At 44.7% G+C, this 27,715-nt stretch overlaps 1 protein-coding gene across 3 annotated transcripts in view; it reads right to left on the reverse strand.

Annotated features, from left to right (window-relative positions):
- The window catches only part of EVI5L (ecotropic viral integration site 5 like), a 1,319,565-nt gene that overhangs the window by 113,912 nt on the left and 1,177,938 nt on the right, over positions 1-27,715 (reverse strand). For all 3 annotated transcript variants that reach the window (XM_069604001.1, XM_069604000.1, XM_069603999.1), the window contains one exon: positions 21,893-22,021. In XM_069604001.1, coding sequence (XP_069460102.1) covers positions 21,893-22,021 — 129 coding nt within the window. The remainder of the gene's footprint in view (positions 1-21,892; positions 22,022-27,715) is intronic.

Below are 27,715 nucleotides of genomic sequence, written 5' to 3' on the forward strand. Positions count from 1 at the left end.
TTGCAGTAACTAGTCTCTTATTCTTTCCTCTGAAGGAAAGACCAACCCTTCCTCTGTGTTTAGGATAGCTCCTAAGAACTGTTTGGAGGTGCTGGGCACCAGTTTTTTTTTTCTCGTTGATTGAGAAGCCCAATTGAAAGAGGAGGTTGATAGTTGTTTGGATGTTTTGTCGACAAATCAGAGGCGATTCCCCTTTTATGAGCCAGTCGTCCAAGTAAGGGTATACTGGGATTGCCTCCCTGCGCAGTTGCGCTGCCACCACCGCCAGTACCTCGGTGAACACCCTTGGAGCCGAGGCTATTCCGAAGGGCAGCACCTAGAATTGGTAGTGCTGGCTCGCTATATTGAAACACAAGAATCTTCTGTGCGCTGGGAACATTGAAATATGAAAATAGGCATCTTTCATATCCAGTGTTGCCATGTAATCCCCCTTTTTTAGAAGCAGGATTACCTCTTGTAGCGTGGTCATGCAGAACTTTTGTTGCTTGACATACTTGTTTACAGTCCTCAAATCTAATACTGTGCGCATAGTTAGATCTTTTTTGGGAACAAGGAAGTAAGTTGAATAAATACCCTCGTTTACCTGGTTGGCTGGGACCACTTCTAAGGCGTCCTTTAATAGAAGCACTGTTATTTCTTCTAGAAGGATCCGCTGATGTTCCTCTGAGTGGACCTTCTGTCTCAGTGGGTGATCGCGAGGTCGTTGAAGAAGTTCTATGCAGTAGCCCCCTGCTACTGTGGACAGCACCCATCTGTCCGAGGTGATAACCTCCCATGCGTGGGTGAATTTGGAAATGCATCCTCCTACTGGAGATGCATGGGAGGGTACCTGGAGCAGAAATTCACTTGCTCTGAGGTGGGGTACCACCTCGAGATGGGCCTCTGCCCAGATTACCACAACCTCTACGTTGTCCTTGTGGATAGCACTGAAAGGTTTGTCCTTGGTTGTTGCCATTGGAACCTTGGCCTTGGTTGTATCCTGATCCCCCTCAGAGAATTTTGGCCCTGAAAGCGGCGAAAATTGCCATTACCTCTTTGCCCCGTGGGCTTGTTCGTGAGCTGACCTTAGGACTTTAGTGTCATACTCGTCCTTTGCTGTTTAAGTGCGTCTTCTACAGCTTTGCCGAAGAGCACATCAGTTTCCACTGGCATATTAATTAAGGTGGCCTGTGTTTCTGGCCTGAAGCCTGATTGGCGAAGCCATGCGTCCCCTCTTTACAATAGTGCCCTCTGCGATAACTCTCCTTGCATTGTCAGCCGCGTCAATATTTGACTTGAGGAGACAGGTAGCCATAGCTCTTCCGTCTGCTGCCCCCTCGGCTAATTGAGATTCAAGTGGCTCAGGTGCGGATGAGAGTAACGCAGAAACCTCTTCCCACTTATGGCAGTTGTAACTTGCCAAAAGTGTAGCATTATTTGCAATTCTTGTCTGGTAGGCTGCAGAAGAAGCTACTTTTCTGCCCATTGCATACATCTACTTGCTCTCCTTATCCGGAGGAAGCAAGGGGTGTGCCCGATCTCTTTCGTGTGGTGGTAACCACCAAAGAGTCTGGTTTTAACTGGCCTCTTATGTATAGGGGTCTGAGGGTGCAGGCCTGAACAGTTGTTACACACGCGGATTAACGGCCCGTGTGAGATTCAGTGCCTCCAAAGAAGGTTGGATTCTGCGTTGCACAGATTTTAGCAGTGGGATAAACTGTCCTACTGTCTTTTTGCCTCCCAACAATTGCTCAGCGAAGTCCCTGTCCTCCTGTGTGTCAATGCGGAAATGTTCTGCCGCTTTGGTTAGGACTTCGTTGAGGAGGGGTTGATTGTCTATAGGGGAATCTACCACTGGAGGGTCCTGATTAATAGGGGGAACCTATGAAATACATGTTCGCCTCCTGGTCCGGGTCCTCATCGTCCCCATAATTAAGCTCGCCTATGTCTTCATCAATAAATTGAGGGTCAGATGCTTCGACAAATGAAAGATCATCCTGGTCTTCTGGATCTATTTCAGGGTTATATAGATATATAATTCTGCCCTGTGTTGGGACATCAGAACGAGCCCTCTTGGTAGGGGGTTGAGAGACAGGGGGTTGAAAGCCTGAAGGGGCTGAGGTGGGAGGGGTGGCCTGGAAGCTTTGAAGGTAATCTGGATTTTTTTCAAAGAAATTTGCCATAAAGGTAATTCTTTGCATAACTCTGTTGATATCCTGCAAAGACCATTCCTTTGAACTTGTGATTAGAGTGTCGGGAACACCAATGTCTTCATTAGTAGGAGATATAAGCTTTGGCCTAGAGTCTTTAGGTTTGGACAAGATTCCTTTTTGTGAAGACCTGTCCCTAGTAGGACTCTTGTCCCTATGAGGGGTCTTAGAGGATTTCTTATGGTGTTTCTCCCCACCCTGGGGCCCAGAGGAGTGTGTAACTGACTTTTTGGGGCCTGACATTTTATTAGATGAGGAACGTCGAACTTCGGGTGTGGGGGTCGAGGTTTCATCCACAGACCAACGACCTTCTGAAGGTATTTTTTGTGCGACACCCTTGCCGTCTTTCGACATCTTAGCCCTGTTGTGTGGCGCTCTTGAACGAGATTGGCCAGAGAACCGGGACTCGGTGGACCGTTCACGGGGTGTCTAACGTTGACGAGTATTCGACTCATCTGTCGAATGCCGACTGGGGCTTGTGTGTTTTGTGGTGTGTGCTTTTGAAGCGCTCCCGCTGCCGGGTGTGGTCCCCACAACATGGCCGCTAGTCTGTCTTACGGGGTTGGGGGCCTGCGCTTCGGTTGCTGAAGCTACTGGGGTGCCCTTGCCGTCCGAAAGTGCGGCGTCGCTGCCATCGCTGAAGGCTCCTTCCATCTCCATAGCCTTGAGTTGCCTGGCGTAGTGGGCCCAGCACTTAGTGGAACGGTCCTTCAACATCTTAGGCTTGAAGAGCCTGCACGCTCGACAAGACTTCTTGACGTGGTCTCTCGGAAGACACAAGTTGCAAACTAAATGTTTGTCCACCCAGGGGACTTCCCGGTTGCACTTGCGGCAAAACTTAAATGGAGTGTTTTCCATATTACTGGGTAAAGGGGATGGCAGCTGGGCGAACAAAGTGTAGGAAGGGGAGAATATGTGTTCTAAAATGGCCTCCTAACAATGGCCTCCCCCCCTCTCTCCCTACTTTGTGGGCCGAGGCCCGGGGCAGCCTTCCAAGGCCGTACGGTCCGTCGCGATGGTCTTTGAGGGCTGTATTCTTTGTCTTTCCTCTGCGTGGTGTTACGGCAGTCGAAGAAAGGATAGAAAGAAAAACTATCGTAATTATACAAATTCAATGGCTATAGGCGTCCGACTAGTATGGTGGAAATAAACAATCTGAGGGACTTCGACGCGTGAGGGATCATGTCACACTAGGGATAGTATTACTGGCACACCATGTCGACGTCTCTTTTTGAGTTTTGAAAACAACTGTAATACTCCGCAGCTTCCACTAGATGTCTGCCTATGCACAGCACAGCATGTGATCTAAGCAGATTCCACAAGCCTCTGAAATATATATATATATATATATGCACACACACACAAAATTATGCACTATTATGCACTATGTCTGTGGTTGTAATACTACAAAAAAAAAATCAAAGGTATTGCATTAGAATGTCCAAGCACACATGACCCTGCTACCAAGTTGTTAAAATTTCAAAATTTTATTTTAACCATAGCGTGCAGACACAATCAAAAGAGCATAAACCATAAGCTCTTACTCACTCACTTCCTGGGCTTCGTCAGGCTGTTAAACATCCATTTTGCAATCGAACATTCACTCATCTAAGTAAACAGTCAGGCTACTACGCGCAGCAGACTCCTCCCTTTCGCCTCGAAATAGCACGATCACGTGATCGCATGTGTCGGAAAAGATGTCCCAATTTTTATCATCCATATTGGAATGGTTCTCTCACTTCTGATTTCCAGAACTCAAGATGTGCATCTATATGTCTATCTCACTAATGACACTACCATATATTAATGGCTGCCTTTACGGATGAGTTTGCCTCGCCACATTCGCCTACTGTTACTTTCTCCAATATTGTAAAAAAATATATAAATTTCCATGTTCGTGCGCCAATGCGCTCTATATTTACAAAGGATCGTATACTGCAAAATACATTTGGCAGATTCATCCCCTCAACCAGAAGAAGACACTTACAAAAGCCAGACCGACGGCTTACCGTAGCCTATACTGTTCTCTACCAGTGTAGTACCACACTTGTCCACTGCATCCAGAGCACCAGTATTAGCGCTCACAGGCAAAGTGGACAAGTGGGTTTGTACCTAGGGATAATCATCCATTATACACTAATAGACAGCATAATACACCCAAATGTGTTAAACATATTAATTAAAAACAGTGGCAGAGAGCTCATTTCCAGCATGCCCGAAAATAGAAGACAGTTGTCCATAAATGGCTGTTCCCATATGGTCAAGACACTACATAAGCCAATTGCAACTTTTTGAATATAACAATGACCAGAAAGTGCATGTCTGTATATATATGGGAGCAACATATAATTAAATTTCCAATTGCAATATTGGTACAAATATAAAAAAGTGTAAATGCATATAAGGTAGAGTGCAAATGCATATTATTGATGTTCTAAAGTGCTCATGCTTTAAAGTGTCTCCATTTCTAAAGTGCAAATGCTTAAAGGTGTCTCATTATTAAAGTGCAAGTGCTCAACCTTATGTGTATGGCTATCCTCCGATTTTGGAACACTGGCCCTCATTACGATACTGGCACTAAACCATGGCGCTATAAGCACCATGGTTGGTGCCGGTATCGTAACGAGTCCGCCAATGTTGAATGGGGAATTACCACCCCATTCCAAGGTTGGCGGGGCGGTAATTCCCCATTGAACATTGGCCCTTCCCCATTCCCGTTTTTGCCCCATAGGGCTCAATGGGACTGGGGAAGGCGCTAAGTACGGTCCCGCAAATTGCGGTACCGTACTTAGCACCAAGGTCCCTTTGCGGGTCCCTACTTTAACGGCTGGTCTAGACCAGCCGTTCGAGGTCCCTTTGCAGGACCCGACCTGTAGTAAGGCGCTAATGGGTTAACGGCGCCACTGCCTTTTACGGCGCCGTTAACCCATTAGCGCCACGGTCGTAATGAGGCCCACAATCTTAGTCGGAAACGATTAGTCGGAAAAGATAATTGGAGCCAGTGCAGTTGTTTCAGGAGTGGAGCCATATGAGTGCGCGCCGGAGGGCGCAGTATTGCTCGAACTGCTGCATTTTGTAGCATTTGGATACGATTAAGTAGATACTGTGGTTGGCCGAAGTACAGTGAGTTACAATAATCCACTGTACTAAGAACCACCGGGGCATGAAGATGACCAGAGATGAAGGGAAGAACCTTCCTCAGAGTCCGCAGTTTGAAGTGGCCAGCTTTAGAAAACTGCACCCACCTGCTCAGTCATCAGTGAGGATGAGAACTTCACCCCCACATTTCTCAGGAGTTAAGGGGGCTATTTGTCCCGACCACCAGGACCTCTGTTTTACTGCCATTAAGTTTGAGAGATTTGGTAGCCATCCTGGCACCCAAGTCCTCAAGACAGTTCCTGAGCCGGGCCACAGTGTCAGGACGAGTGAGATCCAAAACGTACCAAGATCTGTGTATCATCTGCGTATGAATAGAACTGAAAACCGTGAGATAGGATAAGAAGAGGAAGGATATAGATATTAAAAAGAATAGGAGATAGAGCAGATCTTTGCGGCACTCCACAGAACAGTGTCACAGACTCCAAACAGAAAGGAGGTAAGAAAACAGATTGGGATCGGTCGGTTAAGAAATCCGCAAACCAGCTCAACACCTGGCCCCCCAGGCCAGCGCTCGACAGACGGGATATCAGTGTGGAATGATCAACCGTGTCGAACGCGGCTGTGAGGTCAAGTGGGAGCAAGCCTCCCACACCACCCTGATCTACTAGGCGGGCAAGGTCATCAAATACGGAATTGAGAACTGATTCAGTGCCTCTCCCGGGGCGGAAGCCAGACTGGAATATGTCAAAGTAACCAGAGGATTCCATGAAAGATGACAAGAGGGGAGAGACCAGCTCCTCAAGAGTTTCCATCAGGGGTGGAAGAAGGGAGATGGGTCGAAAGTTAGCCAGGACAACAGGATCCAAAGAGGGCTGCTTCAAAAGGGGGAGCACACAAGTGTGTTTCAGGGACCTCGGTATCAGCCCCTTTTGAAAAGATACATTAACTGCCATTGTAATCTCAGTAATGATATCAGTAGAGATAGCTTTGAGCACATCTAGGAGGATGGCATCTGCAGGAGAGGCCGACTTGAGGCCATGAATAGCTTTCAGAATATCCTGCTCAGAGACCTCAGGAAAAGAGGCCCATGACACACTAGAGATAGGAACATCAGGAAAGGATTGCTTAGTCACGACATCCGAGTTGGCTTTGATGTCCTCACACATAGCTACAATTTTGGACTGAAAAAAGGAAGAGAGAGATTCACACACAGCTTGTGAGGGCTCAATAGAAGGGCCTGACTTGGTTGGAGTAGAGAGGGACAGCACCAACTCAAAAAAGCGCCTTAGGCTCATTGACAGCATCCTCAATCTTACTGTCAAAGTGGGGGTTTTTTTGCGGCTAGAATTGCTTTTTGGTAAGTTGTTAGAACGCAATGAAAAACAGCTCTAGTATTGTTTGTGTAGTTGGCCCTCCACTTACGGTCAGCCTGACGACAGCCTAGCTTTAATGTTCTGAGCTCATCGCTAGGCTGCACAAAAGGGGGGGGATATCTGGTGCCACCCTGCTTGTTGATGTAGTACCTGCTGGTGGAATTGTCAGTTTGAATGAGGATCGTCTTGCCCCCAATAAACGACAGAAAGGCTTTGAGAGTGAGCCAGATAGATTTTAGTTCCAGCCAATTGATATTGGCCTCCTGCTCCTGGAGAGGAGAGACTCCATGGACGCTGTGGTTGTCCAGTGAATTGCCCCATCGTTCCAGGGAGGAATCCGTGGTAATGGTGACTTGCAGTTTTTTTTTCCTGGAAGGGCCTGCCCGGCCACAGGTTGTGGTCCGTGGACCACCAGACGAGGTCCTGGTGGAAAAAGGGAGGAATGCTGGCAAGCTCCACTTGGGAGCCCCGCTCCCGATTCCATGAGGCTGCGAAGTGCAGCTGCAATCTCCTCATCTTGAGCCTCGTGTGAGGTACTGCCAGTAGGAAAGCCGCCATGATAGCCAATAGATGCTGGTACCACCAGGCTGAGGTCACCTCTCTGCTGAGAAAATGACCTGTGGCCCTCTTGATGGCCGTGATCTTGTCCTCTGAGGGGAAAACTCTCTCGGAGCTCGTGTTCCAGATGAGGCCCAGAAAGGTCAGGCTCTTCGTAGGATGCAGCACTTCTTGAGATTGATCGAAAATCCCAGTTCGTGGATTGTGTTCATAAGGGCGGAGGTGGTGTGGAGAACCGCCTTCGGGGATCTCACCCTAATGTGCCAGTCATCCAGGTATGGGTAGACATGGTGACCTTGGGCCCTGAGAAGGGCTGTCACTGCATTCATAAGTCTGGTAAAGACCCTGGAGGCAGAGTTTAGGCCGAAGGGTGGAACCTTGTATTGGAAGTGGAAGCCCATGATCCTTAACCGTAGAAAGGACCGATGAGGCTGCCAAATTGGGACATGTAGATACGCATCCTTCAGATCCATGGAGCACATCCAGTCTCCCCTGCAGAGTTTGTCCGCGATCAGCGCTAGCGTAACCATCTTGAATTCTCGCTGGGAGGCTGGAACTTCTTCCACTGCCTGGCTCTCAAAGAGCGATCGAATTTCCGTAAACAGAGTTGTTGTCCCAATCTGTGGGAGTGAAGGATAGAGGAGAGGGTGGATTCGGTAGACGGTAACCCATGGACACTTCCGATAGGATCCAGGGGTCCGCGAATCTTTGACACCAGGACTGTGGGTGAAGGGCAAGCCTGTCCCCCACTGGAAACACATGGATCCGAAGGGGCGCGTCATTCCCTTTTTCCCCCTCGGAGGTGGGGCAGAGGAGGGGGACTGAAAGAAGCCCTTGCCCCCGCTGCCCCCTCTTCTGTTTGCGCCAGTGCTGACACAGCGAACAGTCAGGCTCTCTCTAACTCTGTTCCTGGAAGCCCCGGAACATGCCAAAAACCCGCCCCTTGTCAGAGCGTTGATGCGACTGGGTGTATGCCTTGGGTGTGGCCTTCGTGAGGATAAAGACTTTGCAGTTTGGGAACTGTTTTTCTTCTTATTTACCTCCTCATCAGTGGTGGAATGAAAGAGGTTGCCACCCTCGAATGGGTGGTCCAATATGCATTCCTGGACGTCCGGGTTGAACTTGAAAGCGTGAAGGAGCCAAAGACCGAAGAGGGCTGAAAAACCCATGAGAGCTGGGAGACCCTAACGATCTGAGGCGGCTGATAGATCTATGGGGGTTAAGTGTACCAAGCGAGACAAATAATTACAAGGCACCCGACCGGTTTCTCTGGTCTGCTGCCTTGGTGTCAGGGAAGTAGGCAACTTATACATAGTAGGTATTGTGAAGAGGGGATAGCCACCTTTAATATTAATGGAAGGAAGGTGACATTACCCTTTTGCCCAGTGTAGCTTGACAAAGTGGACACACACATAAGCTAACAATAGGAGAAGTTAAGAAGTTAGTGACAGACATTTATATGTTGTTGAACATTGATAAATGTGAGAATCAAAGAGTAATACCATGCTATATTTTGTAAGTTGATTGAAGCATATGAACTTTAATTTATTTAGCAAAAAAGACAGCTTGCAATCCTTGAAGATGGACACATTATTCGAAAAGTGTTGGCATTATTACCCAGATGTACATTCTATATCAACTGTCATTGTTAAAGATGCTAGATGTTAAAATAACTCTCTGGCATGACAGAGTGATATGTGAAATGGTAAGTTCCTATTTATTTTTGCTTGGACAGAAACATTCGAGTTTGGTATTAAAACATTTTATGTTGAAATCTTGTCAATTGAAGTCTTGTTGCTAAAACTGTATTGTTTTAAAGAAAACTACTAGCATTGAGCTGAAGGTACTAAGTCCCAAGGGAGTGCATTGTGCATTTGGGCTACCTGCTGGCAACAACAGGCTGTTTCTGGATTTGTTTCCATTTTCATTCTCTTTGGCCAGGGAACTATACCCAGTTGCACCTGAAACCGACAAAAGGTAGAGGGCATTATATCCACGATTTATTGCATCACATGTTTGGAATTTTGGTTATGCACCTCACCTCACCTCTTGCTATTCATTTGGGATATCCAAACCCTCTTGTAACTTGTCTAAACGGTTGCAGATTGTTCACTTGAGGGCACGGCACCCTTTTTGGAAATTCCACTTAATTTTTTCCAAAAGGCTTTTAGTGCCTGCTGACCGATGGATTTTGGACATCCCCTTAACTGCTATGAAGAATCATTCTGTGGTGATTTCTGTTTTTTTCATGTGAACTGCACCGCCTCTTCCTCTTCCTGCCCGTACATTGGCAAAAAATGCTTGCAAGCACTACTCTTTCTCACCTGCCATGTCCTTCTTTCCATTGCTACTCAACTCCCTTCTTTTCCTTCCTCCACACCATCTCTTATGCTTACTTAACACCCCTTTCAATTGCAGACCATCCTTCCAATGCATATATCAAACATATAAGGTATGAGATGCACTGAATTAAGATCTCTACTCCTATAGATCTCAGCAGAATTCTAAGCACTTACAGAGTGATAACAATGGTGTGAAGTTCACCGACTTACACACTAGGTTTAAATAACCTAATCAGGTACTTGATACACCGATCAATGGTACTGGAAATGGAGCATGTCACCTGCAGGTTATACACGTGTTTCTGCAGCAGAAGTGTTGATCCCCCTATCACTCCTGATCTTATAACAGGAGTGTAAGGAATCCTGCAGACAAGAACGGATAGGCAAGTACTACAGATAGACAACAAAGGCAGTGAACAGAAAGGGTCAGGGAGCATAAGTAAGACAAACACTTTAGGTTCCCACTTAAGGTGTACATGGAATGGGGGAAGAGTTTCCCACATGGTCTGGTGAAACTCTAACCTTCTGAGCTGGTTACGGTTACGGGGCTCTACTCTTAATGCAACATGAAGCATGAGTGGGTGTCTGCGCTTTAAGACCCTAAGGCACAATCAAGAAAACAGTACTCGCAAGACTGAAGCCTGTACGGGTCCAGCAGGAAATGAACAATGATCGCCTCTTGAAGCAGGAACCATCACACTAATAACAACATGGCAGACGGTACAAGACTGAAACGCAACAAAGGAAAGGGGCAGAGATAGCCTGCTGGGAAATCCAGCAGCCAAACTGTGAACAAAGGAATTACACAAGCACAAGAACAGTAAAAGAATTATCCAGGGAAGAATAGGAAGCCAAAGTATGCTTACTTCAGGACAGAGGCCAAGATTGAAAGAGGAAAAGCAAGAAGAAAATATTGCAAGTGCAATGGTACAGGAGTCTGGAACTGCAGACTAGAAACTAAGGAAAGGAATCTAGGAACAGCAGACTGAACTACAGACCAGGAACAAGAAAACTCCGGACTGAAACTCTGGACTAGGAAAATAAGACTGAACTACAGACTTGTAACAAGGAATTCAAGGAGCGGTCACTCTGGACTGGAATAAGAAGGTCAAGACTGCAGACAGATAACGAAACTCAGGACTGGAAACTTGGAAGCTAAAGCCAGGTAACAAGGACTCTGGGCATGTAACAAATAACTGCATGCAAGGAACAAGATAATAGGTGGTAGAGAGCAGGTGGCTCCAGATGGGGAACAGAAGACTGTAAGAAGCGGGGAGCAGGGCTGCAGAGCAGAAAGCACAGAGGTGCAGGGCAGAAGGCAGGGGCGTGTAGGCAGAGTAGCAGGGCTGCTTAAATACTGACCTGCCCTGTGCTGAAGCAGGCTCCTTAGCAGCACACCTGAAGGTAATCTGCCTCCTTCCTCTCTAGTGCTGGAAAAGTGAAAGCAGCACTGATCTCTAAGGCTTCTGGGGATTGTGTTCCAAGACTGCTGCATAGGAATAGCCAGGACATGAGAACTGCCACTAGGTCCATTATGTGATATGTAGATTGTGAAATTAAATAAGGAAGTACCAAAGTCTGGCAAATGGAAATTAAAGACAGAAATAGGAATAGGCATTGTCCAGGAAGGATTATGGTGATGAATGAGTCCCAAATATTCTACAGTGGGTGCCAATTGGTGCAACAGTGTCGCAGTCGTAACCCAAACATTCGCAACTAGGACAGTGTGGATCCCCCACTATCCTCCCTCTCTGAACCGCTCCAGCTAATCTCCCACCGCAATTCATAATCACACTTCGGGTGATCAATAACTGAACCATTCCAGGGATCCCGACTCTTCCCATTACCCCATGACTTCCTACCATTTCCCCCATATTTTCAGGCATTTCCCCTACTTCGATAACCCAATTGAAATCAAATTACCTTTCCCATCTAGTCAGCTCATATTCGCCACTGGTGTGTAAGAGCAACATTTTGGGGTCCTTGGGGACTGTTCGGCCTAGAATCCCAGTCATTTTGCCAAGGACTTTGTCCCACAGAGCCAAAATCAACCGGCACTCCTAGAGCAGAAAAAGGTGCCCGCTGCCCCCCCACACTTAAGACACGTGTCAGTCTCATCTCTACCCAACCTGTGCAGCCTATCACCTGAATAGTACACCCTGTGCAAAATCTTATATTGGATCAACCTAATCTGTGAGGATGTTAACCTCCCTTGCTGCCACCATTTCCTTTAGCCAGTCCTCGCTTTCTAGGGGGCCGAGATCTCTTTCCCATTTCTCCTTTAGCTGTGTCCATGGAGAAGCCGAAAAATTGTTGATGGCCTGGTATAATGTAGATATCCATTTCTTTTGCAGTGCCTCAGTGAACAGATTAATTTCTAAGGGGCTTTGTTCCGGAAGGTTGAGTTTCCTCCAAACTGTGCTGTCATTGCATGTGCCAAACATATGCCAATGTATGCTTTTTAAAATGTATTTATTGTTGTTTTTTTTGTTTTTGGTTTATTTAAAAATTTACAAAAATGTCTAAAACATCGATATGACAACTTCCTTAAATTCAATAAATACAATACAATGAATACACCTTCATCCAACACAATTATTCAGACAATTTGATAGTACATGTTATTCTAAATTACAAATATTTTTTAGAAATGCATTCACTCTATTTCCAATGATATCACTTTCCATGTAGCAATTTCGTACCACAATTTTTCTCTATTAACATTTTAGATGTTGTTTACAAATTGCATAAAGTATTCAATTCTTTCTAACATCAAATGGGGCATATTAATAACAAATGAATCAGTGTCTCATTCTCGCCAACAGTTTGACAATGCCGGCAGTATTTGGGGTCAACAGAATCATGTGCATGGATGTTTATAATCTCTTGTGTATTTAAAACCTTAAAATCGAAATCGCATTGTGCTATTCCTAAACAGCATGAAGGATATTTTACTGTATATGTTTCAGGGACTGGGTACCACTTCCAGAATGAGACAATTTGAAAATACAATTTAGAATTTAAAATTACTGCGTTATTTTCTACCCAATCGAAAGCCTTCACAAGTTTTTTTTACCTTTGCAGGATTTTTGATAAGATTAATTGTGGAAAGCCCCAAATTTTTTATTATTTCGGCTTCATTTTTGAGCGAACACATAAATTGCCCTTTTTTTCCTGACCTAGTTGGTAATACATAGTTTTTACATCACTTACACTTATTAAGTATTTTCTTAACAAAGATAGCTTTTTACATTGCATAAGACGTTTTAATGATTGTAGGCCAAGTTTATAATGAATGGATTCCATAGGTACGGACTTTTGTTTTTTCTTCCAAACATTCCTCCATACTATAGCTTCTAAGATCTTTAAGTAGGGTGATAGAGCTTCAGAAAAGAACTCTAAGCCATAAGAGACGAGGAATTACTTTCATACAATAGTATTGGATACAGGGAGCCAACGTAAATCGTCCATATTTTCACTCTATCGCTTTTAATTGATTAACTGCATCAGTGGCTTTCATCCTTAAGCAATTTCTGTAAAGATGAGAAACCGTGAACTTGAAAATGAGTATCCTAGATAACAAAAATCATGTTGATGTTTAATCCTTAACCCTCCACAGAGCCAGGCATGTTTCGAAATTCTTTTGAGGCCTGGACATGTGTAGAATATTACAGTTTTTGCCGTGTTTATTTGCAGTTTCCTGTCTGCTATGAAGATCTCAAAAGTGTTGATAATTCTTTGGAGACCAATTTTGGTGCAATCAAGAAGTAAAAAGTCATCGGCATATGCGGCCCACTTTACCTTCATTGAACCAATTTTAGGGACAATTAGACCTCATCTAGTGTTTTGCCAGCTGCAGAAAAGTACAAATTAAAAAGGGTAGCGGCACGTTTGCACCCTTGTTTTGAGTCCATTATGGGTTGTAATTTCATTTGACAGTAAACATTTGTTATTTAATCTAACTCTCATCACCGTTTCAGTACAGATGTATTAGGAGTTCCAATAGACCCTTATCTATCTCGAGTTCAATTAGCTTTCTCCATAGGATAGGTCTATCAACCTTGTCGAATGCCATCGTAAGGTCCATTGAGGCAATATAAAGGGGAGGTTGACCCTTCACCCATGAGTTACTCTGCAACTGTGTCACCAATAGGCTGCCCACATCAGTTCCCAACGCTTTCCTGAGTCCTATCTGTCTGTAGTCTAAAATTTCTTTCCCATCAATCCATGAATTCAATTTCTCTAATAATATTGCAGCGAAGATCTTTGACAATACATTCATAAGGGATATAAGCAGATAGTTCATCGGGCATAAGTGGTTGCCCTTCTTGAAAATTAGCAAAATATAAGATGTATTCCATGAATCTGGGACACTCTTACTTCTAATTATATCGCTAAAGAGAAAATAAAGTAACCGTGCCCAAAGATTTATGTTCTGTTTAAAGGTTACAAATGACAGGTTATTTGGCGATCGTTAGGCAGAAACCTGTGCAGTTCCCTCTGGGACCACTGCAAAAGATTTAAGACTACATGTGTTTGGCAGTAAACCCACTTGGTAGCAGTCTGTACCACACAGATTCACTTGGTAGCTGTGGCTGAGCAGTCAGACTTCCCTCAAGAAGAGTTAGGCAGTATACAGAGTATTCACAATAGGTCAAAAGAACACAGTAGAACAAGTAAACACTGACCAGGGCTTGGTGTAAAAGAGATATAATTATTTATTTAAAACCACATCTAGAAAAACACACAGGCACTAAAAGTAAGCAATTCAAAAACACGGTCACTAAAAGATATACACTCCCTCAGAAGAATATTAGACAAGTCTTAAGTAAAGCCCCACTTATTTTCAGACAGTGGTGAGCGCTTAACACAGATGGCACTCTAATAATTTGTTTTTAAAAGGGAGAGAAAGGCAGAGAATAAATTGAAACAGGTCCCAACACTTTTACAAGAACACAACAAGAGAGGAAGGCAAAGTAAAACCGTGAAGTTAGTGTTCAATAGGCTGGATCCACTTTAAGAGGATCAAACGAAATGTGTCCAAGGTCACACGGTTAGTGCACAAAAGTCTTGAAACGGTTCAAAAAGGAGTTGGACCAAAGAAAGGGACCAGTTAGAAGGTCAAGGCGGCCAGCCCAGTCCAGAAGGTTAAGGGGTTATTATTACCTTGTAGCAATCTTTAGAAAGGGAGGCCTGGCGGATAGGTACCTTAAAGTGGTGAGAATACTCCAGCGGGGGCAGTTGTTCCTGGCAGCGGATGCAAGTTGGTGCTTCGTCCGGGGGAAGAGAGGATCTCGTCGGGGAGGAAGACAGGAGTCCATTGCACTGCCAGGGAAGAAACCAGCGGCGGAGTTTCTCAGGTAAAAGGAGCGGTCCTTTGATTTGCGGGCCAGTGGTAAGTGGCTATCCGATTGCCAGAGTGCTTGGCACGGGCAATTCGACCACAAGCCGGTCTGGGGTGCGAAGAGAAGAAGGTAAACTGGTTGTGCCCACCAGTCAGGGGAAGAAGCCTCTCCAGCTGGGAGCGCTTCTCTGTCGTCGGGAAGTGCTGAGTCGGTTCCTCAGGGCTCCACCGGTGGTGTCGTTGTGGTAGGTCAGCTCAGCTTCTCCCTCGTTGGATTCTCAGGTCCTGTGGCGACATCTGAAGTTCCAGTCCCCAAAGCCCTGCTTTTATGCAGCACACCCCCATTCACTCCGCCGAGCTGTCAATCAAACATGCTAAGTGGTGAGCCGGCTGGCTCACCACTTGGGCCAATGACACAAGAGTGCGACTTGAGTTACCAAGGTAACTCAGTCCAGGGTGACTAAACCCCCTCCCTCACCCCCTGTAGTACCCAGACAGAGTGGCACCACTTTTGGAGGCTTGTGTGGAGAAGCCCGCCAAAAAGTGGAACAAAGGGCTCGACTTGGGTTGGAGTCACAGAAGAGAACACAAACGCCATTTTAGAATCGAGTCCTGGCAAAAAATACCAACCGGCGAATTAATATTAAATAAATAAACCGGCGGTATGTTCGAGGCTATGAGAATTAAATAATTAAAGTTGGTAGCCTCGAACAACGGGAAATTGGGATATATCCCATAGGGATATATTCGCGGTCAAATATAAAAAGTAGTATCCACTGCCACCAGCCAAAACTCGATCAGGGTGGACGGAGACGTGCCCCCTCGATTAACAGACCCCGGGGCAATCAAATTGCCCCGACCAGTACATCCACAATATGATGGTTTGTACTGGTTTCTGTTAATAATTTGGGACTAGTAAAGCCAATGGTGACTTTACATGCCCTGGGAGACAGTAGTCAGTCCCAGGGTATGGAGTCTCACGGAGGGTGCTGTGTAACACACATAGTAAAAACACATGAGACCCTATGGAGTAAAGGACCCCAGAGCCCATAAAACACATTAACAGTCAAAGGAACACCATAAATCATGCCCAAGAGTGGGAGAAAAAAAGAGTCTCACTCTTGGCAGGAGAAAAAAAACAAACTCCAGAAATCCAGCAAAGCTGCTGGGGGACTCACTAGGTTAGGAAATTCAGCCTAAAGAGAGAATTCTCCCCAACAGCGATTTAGCCCTTATTAAATGTCTTGTTATATTGGCTACGGAAATATCCAACTGCCATGTAGCTTGATGCCGTTGCATTGCAAAAGATTCTGAATCAGATCTCTTATATAGTTCTTCAAAGTACTTTATCCATAATTTTGAATCTATGGGATTCGTGATTGAGTTTGGGAGATTTCAGTGCTGTTTATATAGACCAAAGATTATGTGAGTTTTGACCTTTCATTGCATTTAACATATCTTCTCCATCACTTTGTTGCAAAGCAGAACAGTAAGGAATTATCCAATTTTTATAAACTTGTCTGCATTGATTAATTTTTATCTTGTTTCTACTGGGCTTTTTGTTGTTTAATCTCAAGGTCAAATGCATGTTTATGTATATTATTCTGAATAATCTCGTGCGACTTCTTTGTGCCGAATCTGTGTATCGTCTTTCCAACATGATCGTTACATTTTATAGTAGAATATATGTCTGTTTTAGTTTCGAATTAATACGAGTTAAAGTTATGTAACATTAAGTTATTGAATTTTTCCGTTTTTAGAGGATTGCATTTGACCCGTGTGCCAGTAGTATTAACCTCAAACCTCTCAACATACAACATGTCCGTGTTGGCTTTTTTGGACCATGCTATATTGATGGAGAGCATGCGTGGTCGCCGTGTCCGGTCAAATGTTCGAATGCATTTGATCGAATGACAAAATGCTGGAGTCAATTTGACCAAAAACAAAAAGGTTGAATATTTTTTTAAAAAAGTACAACTTTTTTTTGCTCTAGTATAGGTAAAAAAAGGTGTTTTAACACCAAAAACAGGGGGTTAAAATAATAATAATTATTTCACCCTTTTTTTCGGTCAAATTGACTCGAGCATATTGTCATTCGATCAAATGCATTTGAGAATTTGACCTATAACCCGTGGTCACTATGTGATGTTGGATGTACTGTCAGATAAATAAATCCCTTGGGATTTCCATCAAGCCAATTGTTTATCCTGGAATTTAAATTATCAAACAATTTAACCAGCTGATTATCAATATGTTCAGCCGCATTCCAATATGTATTTATTAGCATTATGTGAACTATACAGCTTTTGGTTCTTACTTGAAAGGTGGCTGTAATGGTGCAATCCATAATTTGCAATTCGGATTCCATAAGGATTGAAGAGTCCCTGCAATATGCAAGAACCAAGCCACCTTTAGGATGTCCCCAAACGCCGCATTTAGCTGGCAAACATAGGACAATGAAGCCATCCCACAACAGTTGACCTCTAGCCCATGATTCTTGTATGAAGATAAAATCAAAATTGTTCTAGAACTTTAAAGACTTTGTTGTTAGGAACTAAGTGTGAGCAACCACTTGAGTGTTAAGAAACAAGGCTGTATAACCTTTCTTCGCTAAACGGGTTTTCCTACCGATTTTAATTGCTCAATTGACTCTTCTAAAATGGTGAATGAAGTCTACCAACTTTATATCGGCAGAATTGATTAGGCTTATTTCAGCAATGTCAGCAAATAGATTAAGTATATATAGTCTATTTAGTGATCTAGTCCACCATCTACGAAGACATAGTACAGTATTAAACTAGGCTCATTAGGATACACTGGTGGTCTCAAACTATAAGCCAACTCTTTGTTGCTAATTATAGCAAATGTATCATGTTCTGGTCTTTTGTATGTCTCCCTTTCACTGTTGAATACTTGATTCGATTCATCATTGATTTGAATTGCTGGATGGACTGGATAACCGTAAATGGTCAAGTTGGGAGCCACATCATTAGCGCTAAAGTGCTAGAGTGCATATTACTTGCATTTGTGGCGACATCGGTTTTGACTGGGCCAGACTGGATCTGATCCCTTGTTTGGCATCTACAATTTTTTTATTCAGTATACTTTCGATGAGTGAACGGACTGCGTCCTCGGAAAAGCCCTTCTTCAAAAGTGGGCCAGCATTGCCGTCATCTGAAACAAACAGTTCTTCGTCTAAAACACAATTTTTTCAATCTGAGCAACCGTTGTTCAGTAGCTTTTTATTAGACTGCCTTTTTTGCAACACATCAACCTTTGGGTCTTCCTTTCTTTTTATGGCAAGCCTATCTTCTGCCATAGATGAAACTGTTGGACCTTGGTGCTTAATTCTATTGGTGGCTCCATTGGGGCTGATCGCAATGTTTAACTTTTTTAAGGGAGAATTAAGTTCAGTCATGTCATTGTTTCTGAAAGATTGAATTTCCTTGACAAATGCGGGACCCGCTTATGTTGGTGTGTTGTTACGGGAAATAACAGCAGGATTTTTAAAGATGTCAAATATATCCAGCACACCCTACTCAATGGATTTCAGATGTTTGTCTATCCTTCCAGATGTTTCTTTATTTTTAAGCGCCTTGGATAACTGAATGGTGCCTTCTCATCAGTGTATTTAGTTTCAATATGCCACTGCCCTCCGGGCTTTGGGGAGGGATTGCAGAAACAAGGATTACATCCTTATCGTTGAGAGATTCCGTCATTACTTCACGCGAGTTCAGATTTCCCAGCAACTTGCGGGATGATGCGTTGGAAGTTTTCAGAGCAAGTGCTTGTCTACGTCTTGTTTTCTTTTCCTTTTTTTAATATCGACTCTGGATACTAAAGTTTCTGGCGTAGTCTCATTATTAACAAATGCTTCATATGCATGATGTGCTGGAATACTACAACTATTATTAGCAAGCTGCACGTTTGCAATAATTTTACCACACATCTCCAGCATTGCTGTTAATATGAGCATGATTTCATTTAGGATTCTAGTGTGTTCTTTTATTTCGGCAAGAATCAAAATGTTGAAATTTAGGTTGGGAGCTTTCTAAGCACAAGCTTTGTTCAAATTGAGCATAGTGTGTCTGTGCACGTCTAAATACCTGGTCGTTGGTTCTAGGTGTTGTGAAAGACCCAGTAACGTGTCCTCACCAGTACTAAAAATAGGAGGTGCATTTAGGAAAAGGTAACTGGTGTTCAAGAATGTAATCAGTTTGACACTCACAGGATCTACATTTGAATTTTTAGGCAAATCGTTGAAGCGCTCCTCGCCGAACAGGGATTGCAAGATTTCTAAAATCTCTACTTGTTTGGCAGCAGCAATTGGACTCACTGGATCGGCGTGAATGATTGAATATTGTTGGGTATATTCAATAAGGTCATCGTCCATATCAGAAGAACCTGGCAGCGGCAAAGCCGCCGCTCGCGCTACACTCATACGATGTGTCATAAGTGCTGGATATTCAACTACAGCATCCTTTTTTAAATTTAAGTTTTTGCGCGTCATTCTTACAATGAGTACAGAGTGAACAGCAGGGATAGTAACAACAACAACAGGAAAAGCAGGTTCAAACACTTTGAGAAAACAAAAAGCGCAATCTCTAGACACTACAATGATTTTTATTTCAAGTACAACCAACGAATATTCACTCACTTAAACGATGTAGAACAAATCTTCAATATCCACAGAACGCCCCACCCCACAAGGGTGCGCGTGCGCGCGCACGCGTGTGTTTAAATGAATAGGTTTGCTGGAGTGGGCGTGTATGTGCCGTAGTAAATCAGGGAATACATCTGGAATACATCTGTGAAATGTATCAACGTAGGTGAAGGAAGGAGCAGCAGAGCAGCAGAGTCACCAGGCGTAACAGGCCACTTCAGAGGCCACTTCGCAAGAGCTCAGACTATATCACTTGGAAGCCTGGCGAGTACATGAAGGAAAAATCTTTGCAAAAAAAGTCTTAAGTCACTGTTAGTCTGAGGTCCAATACAAGCGACGTTAATAATCTCGGACCATGTAGGGAATGTATGCCACACCTGGGCCAAGACCATATTTGTCTAATTTCCTGGAAGCCATTAGATCATTTTGCTCAATCACATCGCCTACCTTAGTGACACCTGATTCAACACATTTGATTCCCCAGTTTACAGAGTTCCTTCAGTCCTGGGTTGTCCCACAGCGGTTGCACTCTGGCGATTTTTCTCTGCCAGCCCTTCGCTCTTGTGGTATCGTCTCATATTTGCACTGGTCCCTGCCGGGCAGGTGCTGAGGAGGCAGTGGGGGCACTGCCAGCCCAGACTCGCATAGTATTTGCAGCGGGTCAGCACCTTGCATGGAGTCCAACTCCAGTCTTATGTGTGAGAGGTTCCTTACCCCAAACATCCATTAATTTGCTACTATTAAGTAGCCTACCCAGTAGTACTTCCTAATGTCAGGTACTCCAACCCCCCCCCTTCCCATACAGATCTTGTCGAAGTGGTCGGGGCTGTGAAAGGGCTTTTGTTGCCCCATATAACTTCCCTGATGAAGGTCGAATCATGTCAAATTGCCCATTTGTTATCCCCACTGGAGTGTTTTGCAATACGTACAGTAACCGTGGAAGTGCCAGCATCATCAACAAATGAATCCTCCCTAATAGTGCTACTGGCAGTGTAAACCAGTGTTTGGCATCCTCTTATAATCTGCTGACCACTGGATTAAGATTACTCTCCATACATTTCCCCATATCACGATGTACTTGTATACCCAAGTATTTGAACCCATCCGCATTGAACCAGAGGGGACAGTCCACCAGCACTGCTTCCATCCCACCCCTGACTGGCATGACCACAGACTTATGCCAATTTACTTGAAGTCCAGAGTACCACCAAAACTCCAGCAGCATCTCAATGATTCTTGGGCCTGACCTCTCTGGTTCCCCCAGTTAGACCAGGAGATCGTCCGCATATAGGGAAATCTTGTCCTCCCAATCCCTGGGACACTTAAAACCACAGACTAACTGGTCCTCCCTAATAATCTCTGCTAATGACTCAATCGCCATGAGGAAGAGCAGGGGTGATAGTGGGCATCCCTGTCGGGTGACCTTTGTAGCGGGAACATGCAGAACATGTACCCGGGTCATTGGTCGCGTATAGAGCAACGGCACCCATCCCAGCCACACTGGCCATAGTGAATTAACCCACCTATCAATGGGAGCAATCTATTTGCTAGGACCTTTGCCAGAATTTTGGCTTCCACATTCAACGAGATTGGCCGATATGAGGGGCATTCACACAGAGGTTTCCCTCCCTTTTCGTATGAATGACCATGATATTGGCTGTCCTCAGGTTATCTGCAAGTACCCCTTTCTCCCGACTCTACGGGAACATTTCTAGCAGGGGTTTGCTTACTTTATCCCACACACACATCTCCTGAACTCCACCGGGAGCCCATTAGGTTTGGTTGACTTCGCTAGTTGCAGCCTGTGAATGTACCCTAGAATCTCCTCCTTTGTTATATCATTTTGACTTCTCATCCCAAGTACTTTGTCCAAAGATTCCATACGGTGTAGGCTGGATGCAACATTTTTTGTCTTCTATTGTTGCAAAAATGCTCATTATCACAAAGTAATGCAAGAATTGCTGATGAAGATGGACACATTTCTCTTATTGGAAAGACTAAATAGTAAAGAAAACATGACTTCATTAGATCTAGTGAACCAATTCTTAATGTTCTGTTGGCAGTGAAACTATGTCAGGAGAAGTAAAATTGATTAATACCTGAATTTTATTGTATTTGTATGTCTACATTTGGCAGCATTATATCCCACGAATTTACAGGACTACGGAATTTATGCATTGTGCTAAAGTAAATCAGGGACTAGTTATGACAAGCATTTTTATAGAGTGATAATGTTTTCAGATGTGCTAACTAAAATCAAAATAAAAAAACGATGGTGCATTGTCACGTTTGGTGATATTAAAGACACATGTTCTTTGCCCTACCTTCTCCATGTCAAGGACCTTATCCTGCATCTCCTTGAGTGCCCCCAGTGTCTCAGTCTCGCGTAATCGAGATTGTTCCAACTCCAACTCCAAGTGGGAAACAAACTCTTCAGTGAAGCGGGAATCACTCTGCAAAGGTAAGTAATAAGTTTTACGTGCAGAATAATACAAAATAGAAAAACAAACATTTAAATGTTTCACAAAGAAAATGTACTTACTACTACAATTACTATTGTTGTCCTAATCCCCTCCACTGCCCCATGAAATGTGGGATTGTCAGTATCCTGGTAGTCAGGATGGGAAAAATTGTTCACCTGTGTATTGGCATTGTGACAAATTAACCCAGCAGGCATGAACAGTTTTCCTCCTGCTTAGCCTGCAAACTTCCCACTCCCTCAGTAATTAACTTTTCCCCTTTATTAGCTATTATGTCTTTTATAGAGTGCAGTTGAAGAGAGGGTTGTAACCGGTAAGGCTGTTGCCAAACAATAGAACATAAGTCACTATGGTGAGTAACATGCACTTTCTCTCAAATCCATGTGACCATTTCTCCAAAATGTGTGTGAAGAATCTCAAGAAGAACAAATGACTGACCTGTAAGGAATGTATTCTTTGATTAATTAGTCCTTCCTCTCCGAGGTTACTCCTTTTAGAGAGGCTCCCACAGTAGTAGGAGAAACAGGCAGGACGGCGAGAAACCACCAGGAATCTCTGGAGGACTGGATGGGCAAAGCGATCCACCTGACCAGCCAAGGAATCCAAGCACTAATACTTGGAAAACGTGTGCAGAGAAGCCCATACAGTAGCTTTACAAATGTTACACAGAGGTCACTCACCTACCTAGCGGAAGTGATAGCAAACAGGAAAATCAGGTAAGCAAACTCATTGAACATGATTGTACAGTGTGAGACGGGCATGATATCGAGAGAGATGACAAGACAACAACAACATTTTAAACCAAACTTTATTAATGATCAGGATGGTGTTAAGCCTAACTAACCATATGCTAGGGCGGGATTTCCCTGCCTAAAAAAATCTAAGGAAAGTCTATGTCAAATAGTCCAAAGCAAAAAGTATGTGTCTCAAAGCTATGCTTGTCCTCAAAACTACAACAAAACTAGTGGGGAATATGCTCTCAACCAAGATGTCAGTGTTCCAAAGTAAATGTTCACAAAGTGGCAATTTTAAGTTCCTCTAGAATTCTGTTTCAAGTTCAACACAGTTCCAATGTAACCTCTTTGCAATAAAGACTAAAGGTCTGAAGTTACCTTCTGTAGAGTTACAGATATCACAGGTCACACCAGATGAAGGTGATAGGGTCTCCCTTCCACAAGTTCAAATGTAACAAATGTTCATACAACACATGGTGGCATGGAAGTAACACTTCAATCCATCAGGTGTAAGCTGATTGGGCGAGCAGCTGTACATCAACCAGTCCGGCACGCCGGGAGACGATAGTCGGCCTGCCCAAGGAAGGCCGGACAACAAAGGCTCCTGTCTGAGCCTGATCAGATGTTATTGTGAAGCAGGATCCCCCTGCTGGAGCAACGTGTAACTAAGACAGCTTCAGGCAAGCCTGTGGGCTCTTACTACAGCATCTGCTGTCATCTAGATTTCTTTGTCCACATTCTTAATATAGTGCAGTTAAATCGCTGTAATTCCATCAGTACATTACAAAAAAGAATCGCAAATCCACCTGCTTTTCAAAATTGGCTCACTGCCTAACGAGACTTCATTGAGGCAACGCTTTCTGGAACTGCCCTAAGATGGCCGTCTCCATATGGGTGCATGGAAATAACACCTCAATCCAGCCGGTGTAAGCTGATTGGGCGAGCTACATCAACCAATCCAGCACACCGGGAGGCGATAGCCGGCCTGCCCAATGAAGGCTGGATAACAAAGGCTCATGTCCGAGCCTGTCCAAGTCTGAACAAGTCGCCACCCTACTAGTGCAGTGAACTCACAGAGAACATCCTGGTAAGTTCTTTTGCTGTACCCTATTACGGAGAGCCAAGTTGTAATGACGCAAGTCCTCTCTATGCTGAGTTAACCCAATTTAACTTGTTGCGCCCCATGGCTCATGCCACCTTGCCTCACAGACCCTCCCGTACCGCAGTGCTTGGAAACCAGTGTCGCCTTCACACGCATCATAATTCCGACTGTTCTGATCCCGCTTACTGCCAGCGTAACTGTGCACAGCACCAATACCGTACCTCACAAAAAACGGCTCCATCAGTTAGTGTTAAGACCGGCTTTGGTCGCACTGCTGTCATAACATGTTGGTACATGTCTGCCATTATATCGAACTGTGCATAGCCACTAGCATTTTGTCTAGACAGTATATTGCATATTTCAGCATAGTAGTTGCAACACTACTACTAAGCAATATCGCTGATCTTGCCTCACTGCCTGCCCTAATTATGCTGGTACATGTCTGCCATTATCTCCAACTGTACATTGCCACTAGCATTTTGTCAATTGTGTTTAGACATTACATTGTTTATTTCAGCACCTGCTCACCTGCCTAGCAAAAAGTTCAATTTAACCAAGAACCACATACAGGTGCTCCTGTTCCTCTGCGTGTAGCTCAGTAAGTACTAAATTCAAATAAATAAATAGTTGCACCACTGCATCGAAGCGCTATCACCGATCTTGTCTAACTGCCTGCCCTAATTATGCTGGTACATGTCTGCCATTATCTCTAACTTAGACAGTACATTGAATATTTCAGCATAGCGGATGCACCACTGCATCCAAGTGCTTTTGACGCTGACACCATCGCCCTAACTCTGCATCACTGATTAGCCACTTGATTGACTTTTGTCTACGCAGCTAGGTTATCAACCTCTGCAAACTAACTCCTAAAACAGTACTGCATACCTTGTCTGAAATAACCGTGCCACATCGCGTCCATCAACGGAGGCTCACACTATTCTTGTAGCTGCCCACAGCATCATGCACCACCATAAACATGCGACCGATCTGTCTAATCTCAAGCCATCTGGGAATGACAATCTGATCCACATCGCACTATCTAGCACACTCCCAGACTCCAGGTCTATCCCTCCCACTCGTTTCCTCCCTTCACCCGATACACCATTCGCCAGCAGTCTCCAGTTTAGGAGTTAACCGTCCAACCTCTCTAACACTACGGCTGTCCCTACCACCTGTCAGATGGCAGCTGGCCTTCAGCCATGTTCACTGAGCAGTAGGAATGTCAGACTTTCCAGGAACACACCGGCTAAACCACTCAATGCCATGAAGAAAAAATGCATATATAAACCTATTCCTCATGCAGCGGATACCCCCTCACACAGCTTACATACCAGTTCTCAAACGTTAAACAATAGCAATAAAAAAACTACTTGAGATCCTGGGAGCGCTCAGCAATGCAAGGTCCTTACCGGCACATGCCCTAGAGATTGCGGACCTTAAGACCAAAAATCTAGACTTTATTGCCATTACTAAATCATGGCTTCATGCAGACTCAGGTCCGGCCCTCACGCTAGCTATCCCAGAGAGTTACAATATTTTTAGAACTACCAAAGTAGCTATCGTAGCCAAAAATTCAATCAGCATTTGTGAAATCCCCAATACAACTTTCCCTTCGGGCGAACATCCTTCAGGGAAACAGATTAGGTCACCTACAGCTTCACTCAGCATTCACTTGATTTACAGACAACCTGGTCCACTACTTTCATTTGGAGAATATGTATCCCAGTTGCTGACAACTAGCACCAAACCTAACACCCAAACACTCCTCATGGGAGACTTCAACTTAGGTTCGAATGACCCCAAAGACATAAATGCCACACCCACTGCAAACACCATCTCAGAGCTAGGCCTCACACATCAAATTAAAAATCCCACACATATCAAGGGCCGGACCCTGGACTGGATAGCGGAACTCATAACTTCCAACACCATGGTCGGACCACCACATTATTATCTTCAACATAACCCAAATATCAGGGCCCATCCACCACCCAATGGTCGCCCTAGCCACCCTATCCTGACACAAATGCAACATTACAGCTTCAAATATCATCCCATTACTGCAGCCTATTCTGGATCATGACCTGACAGACAATGACAATCTCTCTACCTTGGTAGAACACTACAACCATACAGTCCTGACCACCATTGAGAGCCTCACTCCTCTAGTTATATGCAAAGTCAAGCCAGTAGCCCAGATCAACTCTTGGTTTATGCCTATGCTAAAAACGCTACATAACGAGAAGAAAGCAGCCTGTTACACTCACCTGGTATCCACAGCTGGGTTACTCGCTGGTATGCTTCTCAGCTTTGCCCTGATGTGGTCTGCGGGGAAAGTTCTGCCTGAAAATACAGGAGGACTATGTTCAAGACTGACCGACTGGGGTAAGTATCCTCCCTCCACCACGTATGCTTTCAGTCCCTCTGGCACCCTCTCCTCACCTTGTGGTAGAATTAGGCATGCTCTCCGTCCTGCCTTCTTTGCAGGGGCGCGTTGTCTTTCATGGGCGAGTGCAGTCCAGTTACTTCACTGACGCCGGCCCGTTTGATATTGTTCAGGTAGGTTGTATTGCTGTTCTTTAGTTTTGTTGTTTAAAATGTCTTTTTCTCCCTTAGGTATGCGGAGCTTCTGCGCGGCGAACTGGCTTGGTTGAGCCCTGCTGGTAAATGATGGCGCATTAAGAGCTCTATGATGCGGTAAGTAAGCGCTATGCGCAGCGCTGCAAAGTCTTGCCTTTGCTAACCTGTGTTTTCCTTCCTTGTAGGTCGTGGTGTTCTTCAGCGCGAGTGGAATGTCCGGAGTGGTGCCAGCCGAGAGGCGACCAGCCAGGTAAGCCTCTTGAGCAGTTCTTAATGTTGCCTCTATCTTCCTCTTTCAGGTCGTTTTGTCCGAGAGGCGTGCAGATTCGAGGAAGCTGTTCTCAGTAGCTGCGAGTGTTTAAAGATGAAGACTGCAGGTAAGATGCTGCTGCTAATGATGTTCCTTTTGTCTCCTTGCAGGTTCTGCTTCTCTGAGGTTCGAGGGAATAGCTGGACACTGTGAGCGTCACGTTGCAAGCTGCAAAGTAACACAAAGCATCTTCTGCAGTCAGGGTGTGGTTTATATAGCCCAGGTAAAGTAGTAACAGGGAAAGTAGTTCCAGGCCTGCCACACCCAAAACACTAGACAGCATAGCTTGGTTCTTAGGTACCAAGCTATGTGGATGCCTCCATGTTGGCTGACAATACAATAAAGTAGTTCCCAAGCACATTGTTGTTCATGGTGTATGAGCCTGGCGCCATAAGCGCCAGGACTGGCCCCATGAGAGCTTTTGAAGAGGATTCCAGGCTCTAGAGGCCTGAGTCCTGACTCCACCTGGCCAATGGGTTTGCCAGAGGGGGTTTTGGGCGAGGGTCGTGACAGAACTACCCCCTAAGGCCCCTCTCATGGCGTTCCTTCTGTCTGGCCCAGGTTTGGTTGGGAAGTTCCGATGGAATTTCCTGATTAGACGTGGTCCGTGGATATTCTCACATCTATCTTGTTGTCCAAATCCTTTCCAATCAACGAGATAATATAGCTTGATCCTAGAGTATTTAGAGCCCAAGATATCTTTGACTTCGAATTCTGGTTCTCTGTGAACAAGTATGGGCTTAGGTGGTGTCCCAATCCGTGTGCCGGGTTGCTGGGGGCAACCAGACGTGGTCTCCCTCTCACTGTGCTTAGAGAGGCATCAGCTTCACCTCACTGATGATCCCCAACAAGGGTGAAACACGTGTATGGGGTTGCTGGTGGTACTCTCGTTCAGGTTGGAATTGCCATTGCATTTCGGTGCTGGACTGCCCCAGGGC

Source organism: Ambystoma mexicanum, chromosome 3q (genome assembly GCF_040938575.1).
Source record: "Ambystoma mexicanum isolate Mex_15411 chromosome 3q, UKY_AmexF1_1, whole genome shotgun sequence".
In the NCBI taxonomy this organism is placed as follows: Eukaryota; Metazoa; Chordata; class Amphibia; order Caudata; family Ambystomatidae; genus Ambystoma; species Ambystoma mexicanum.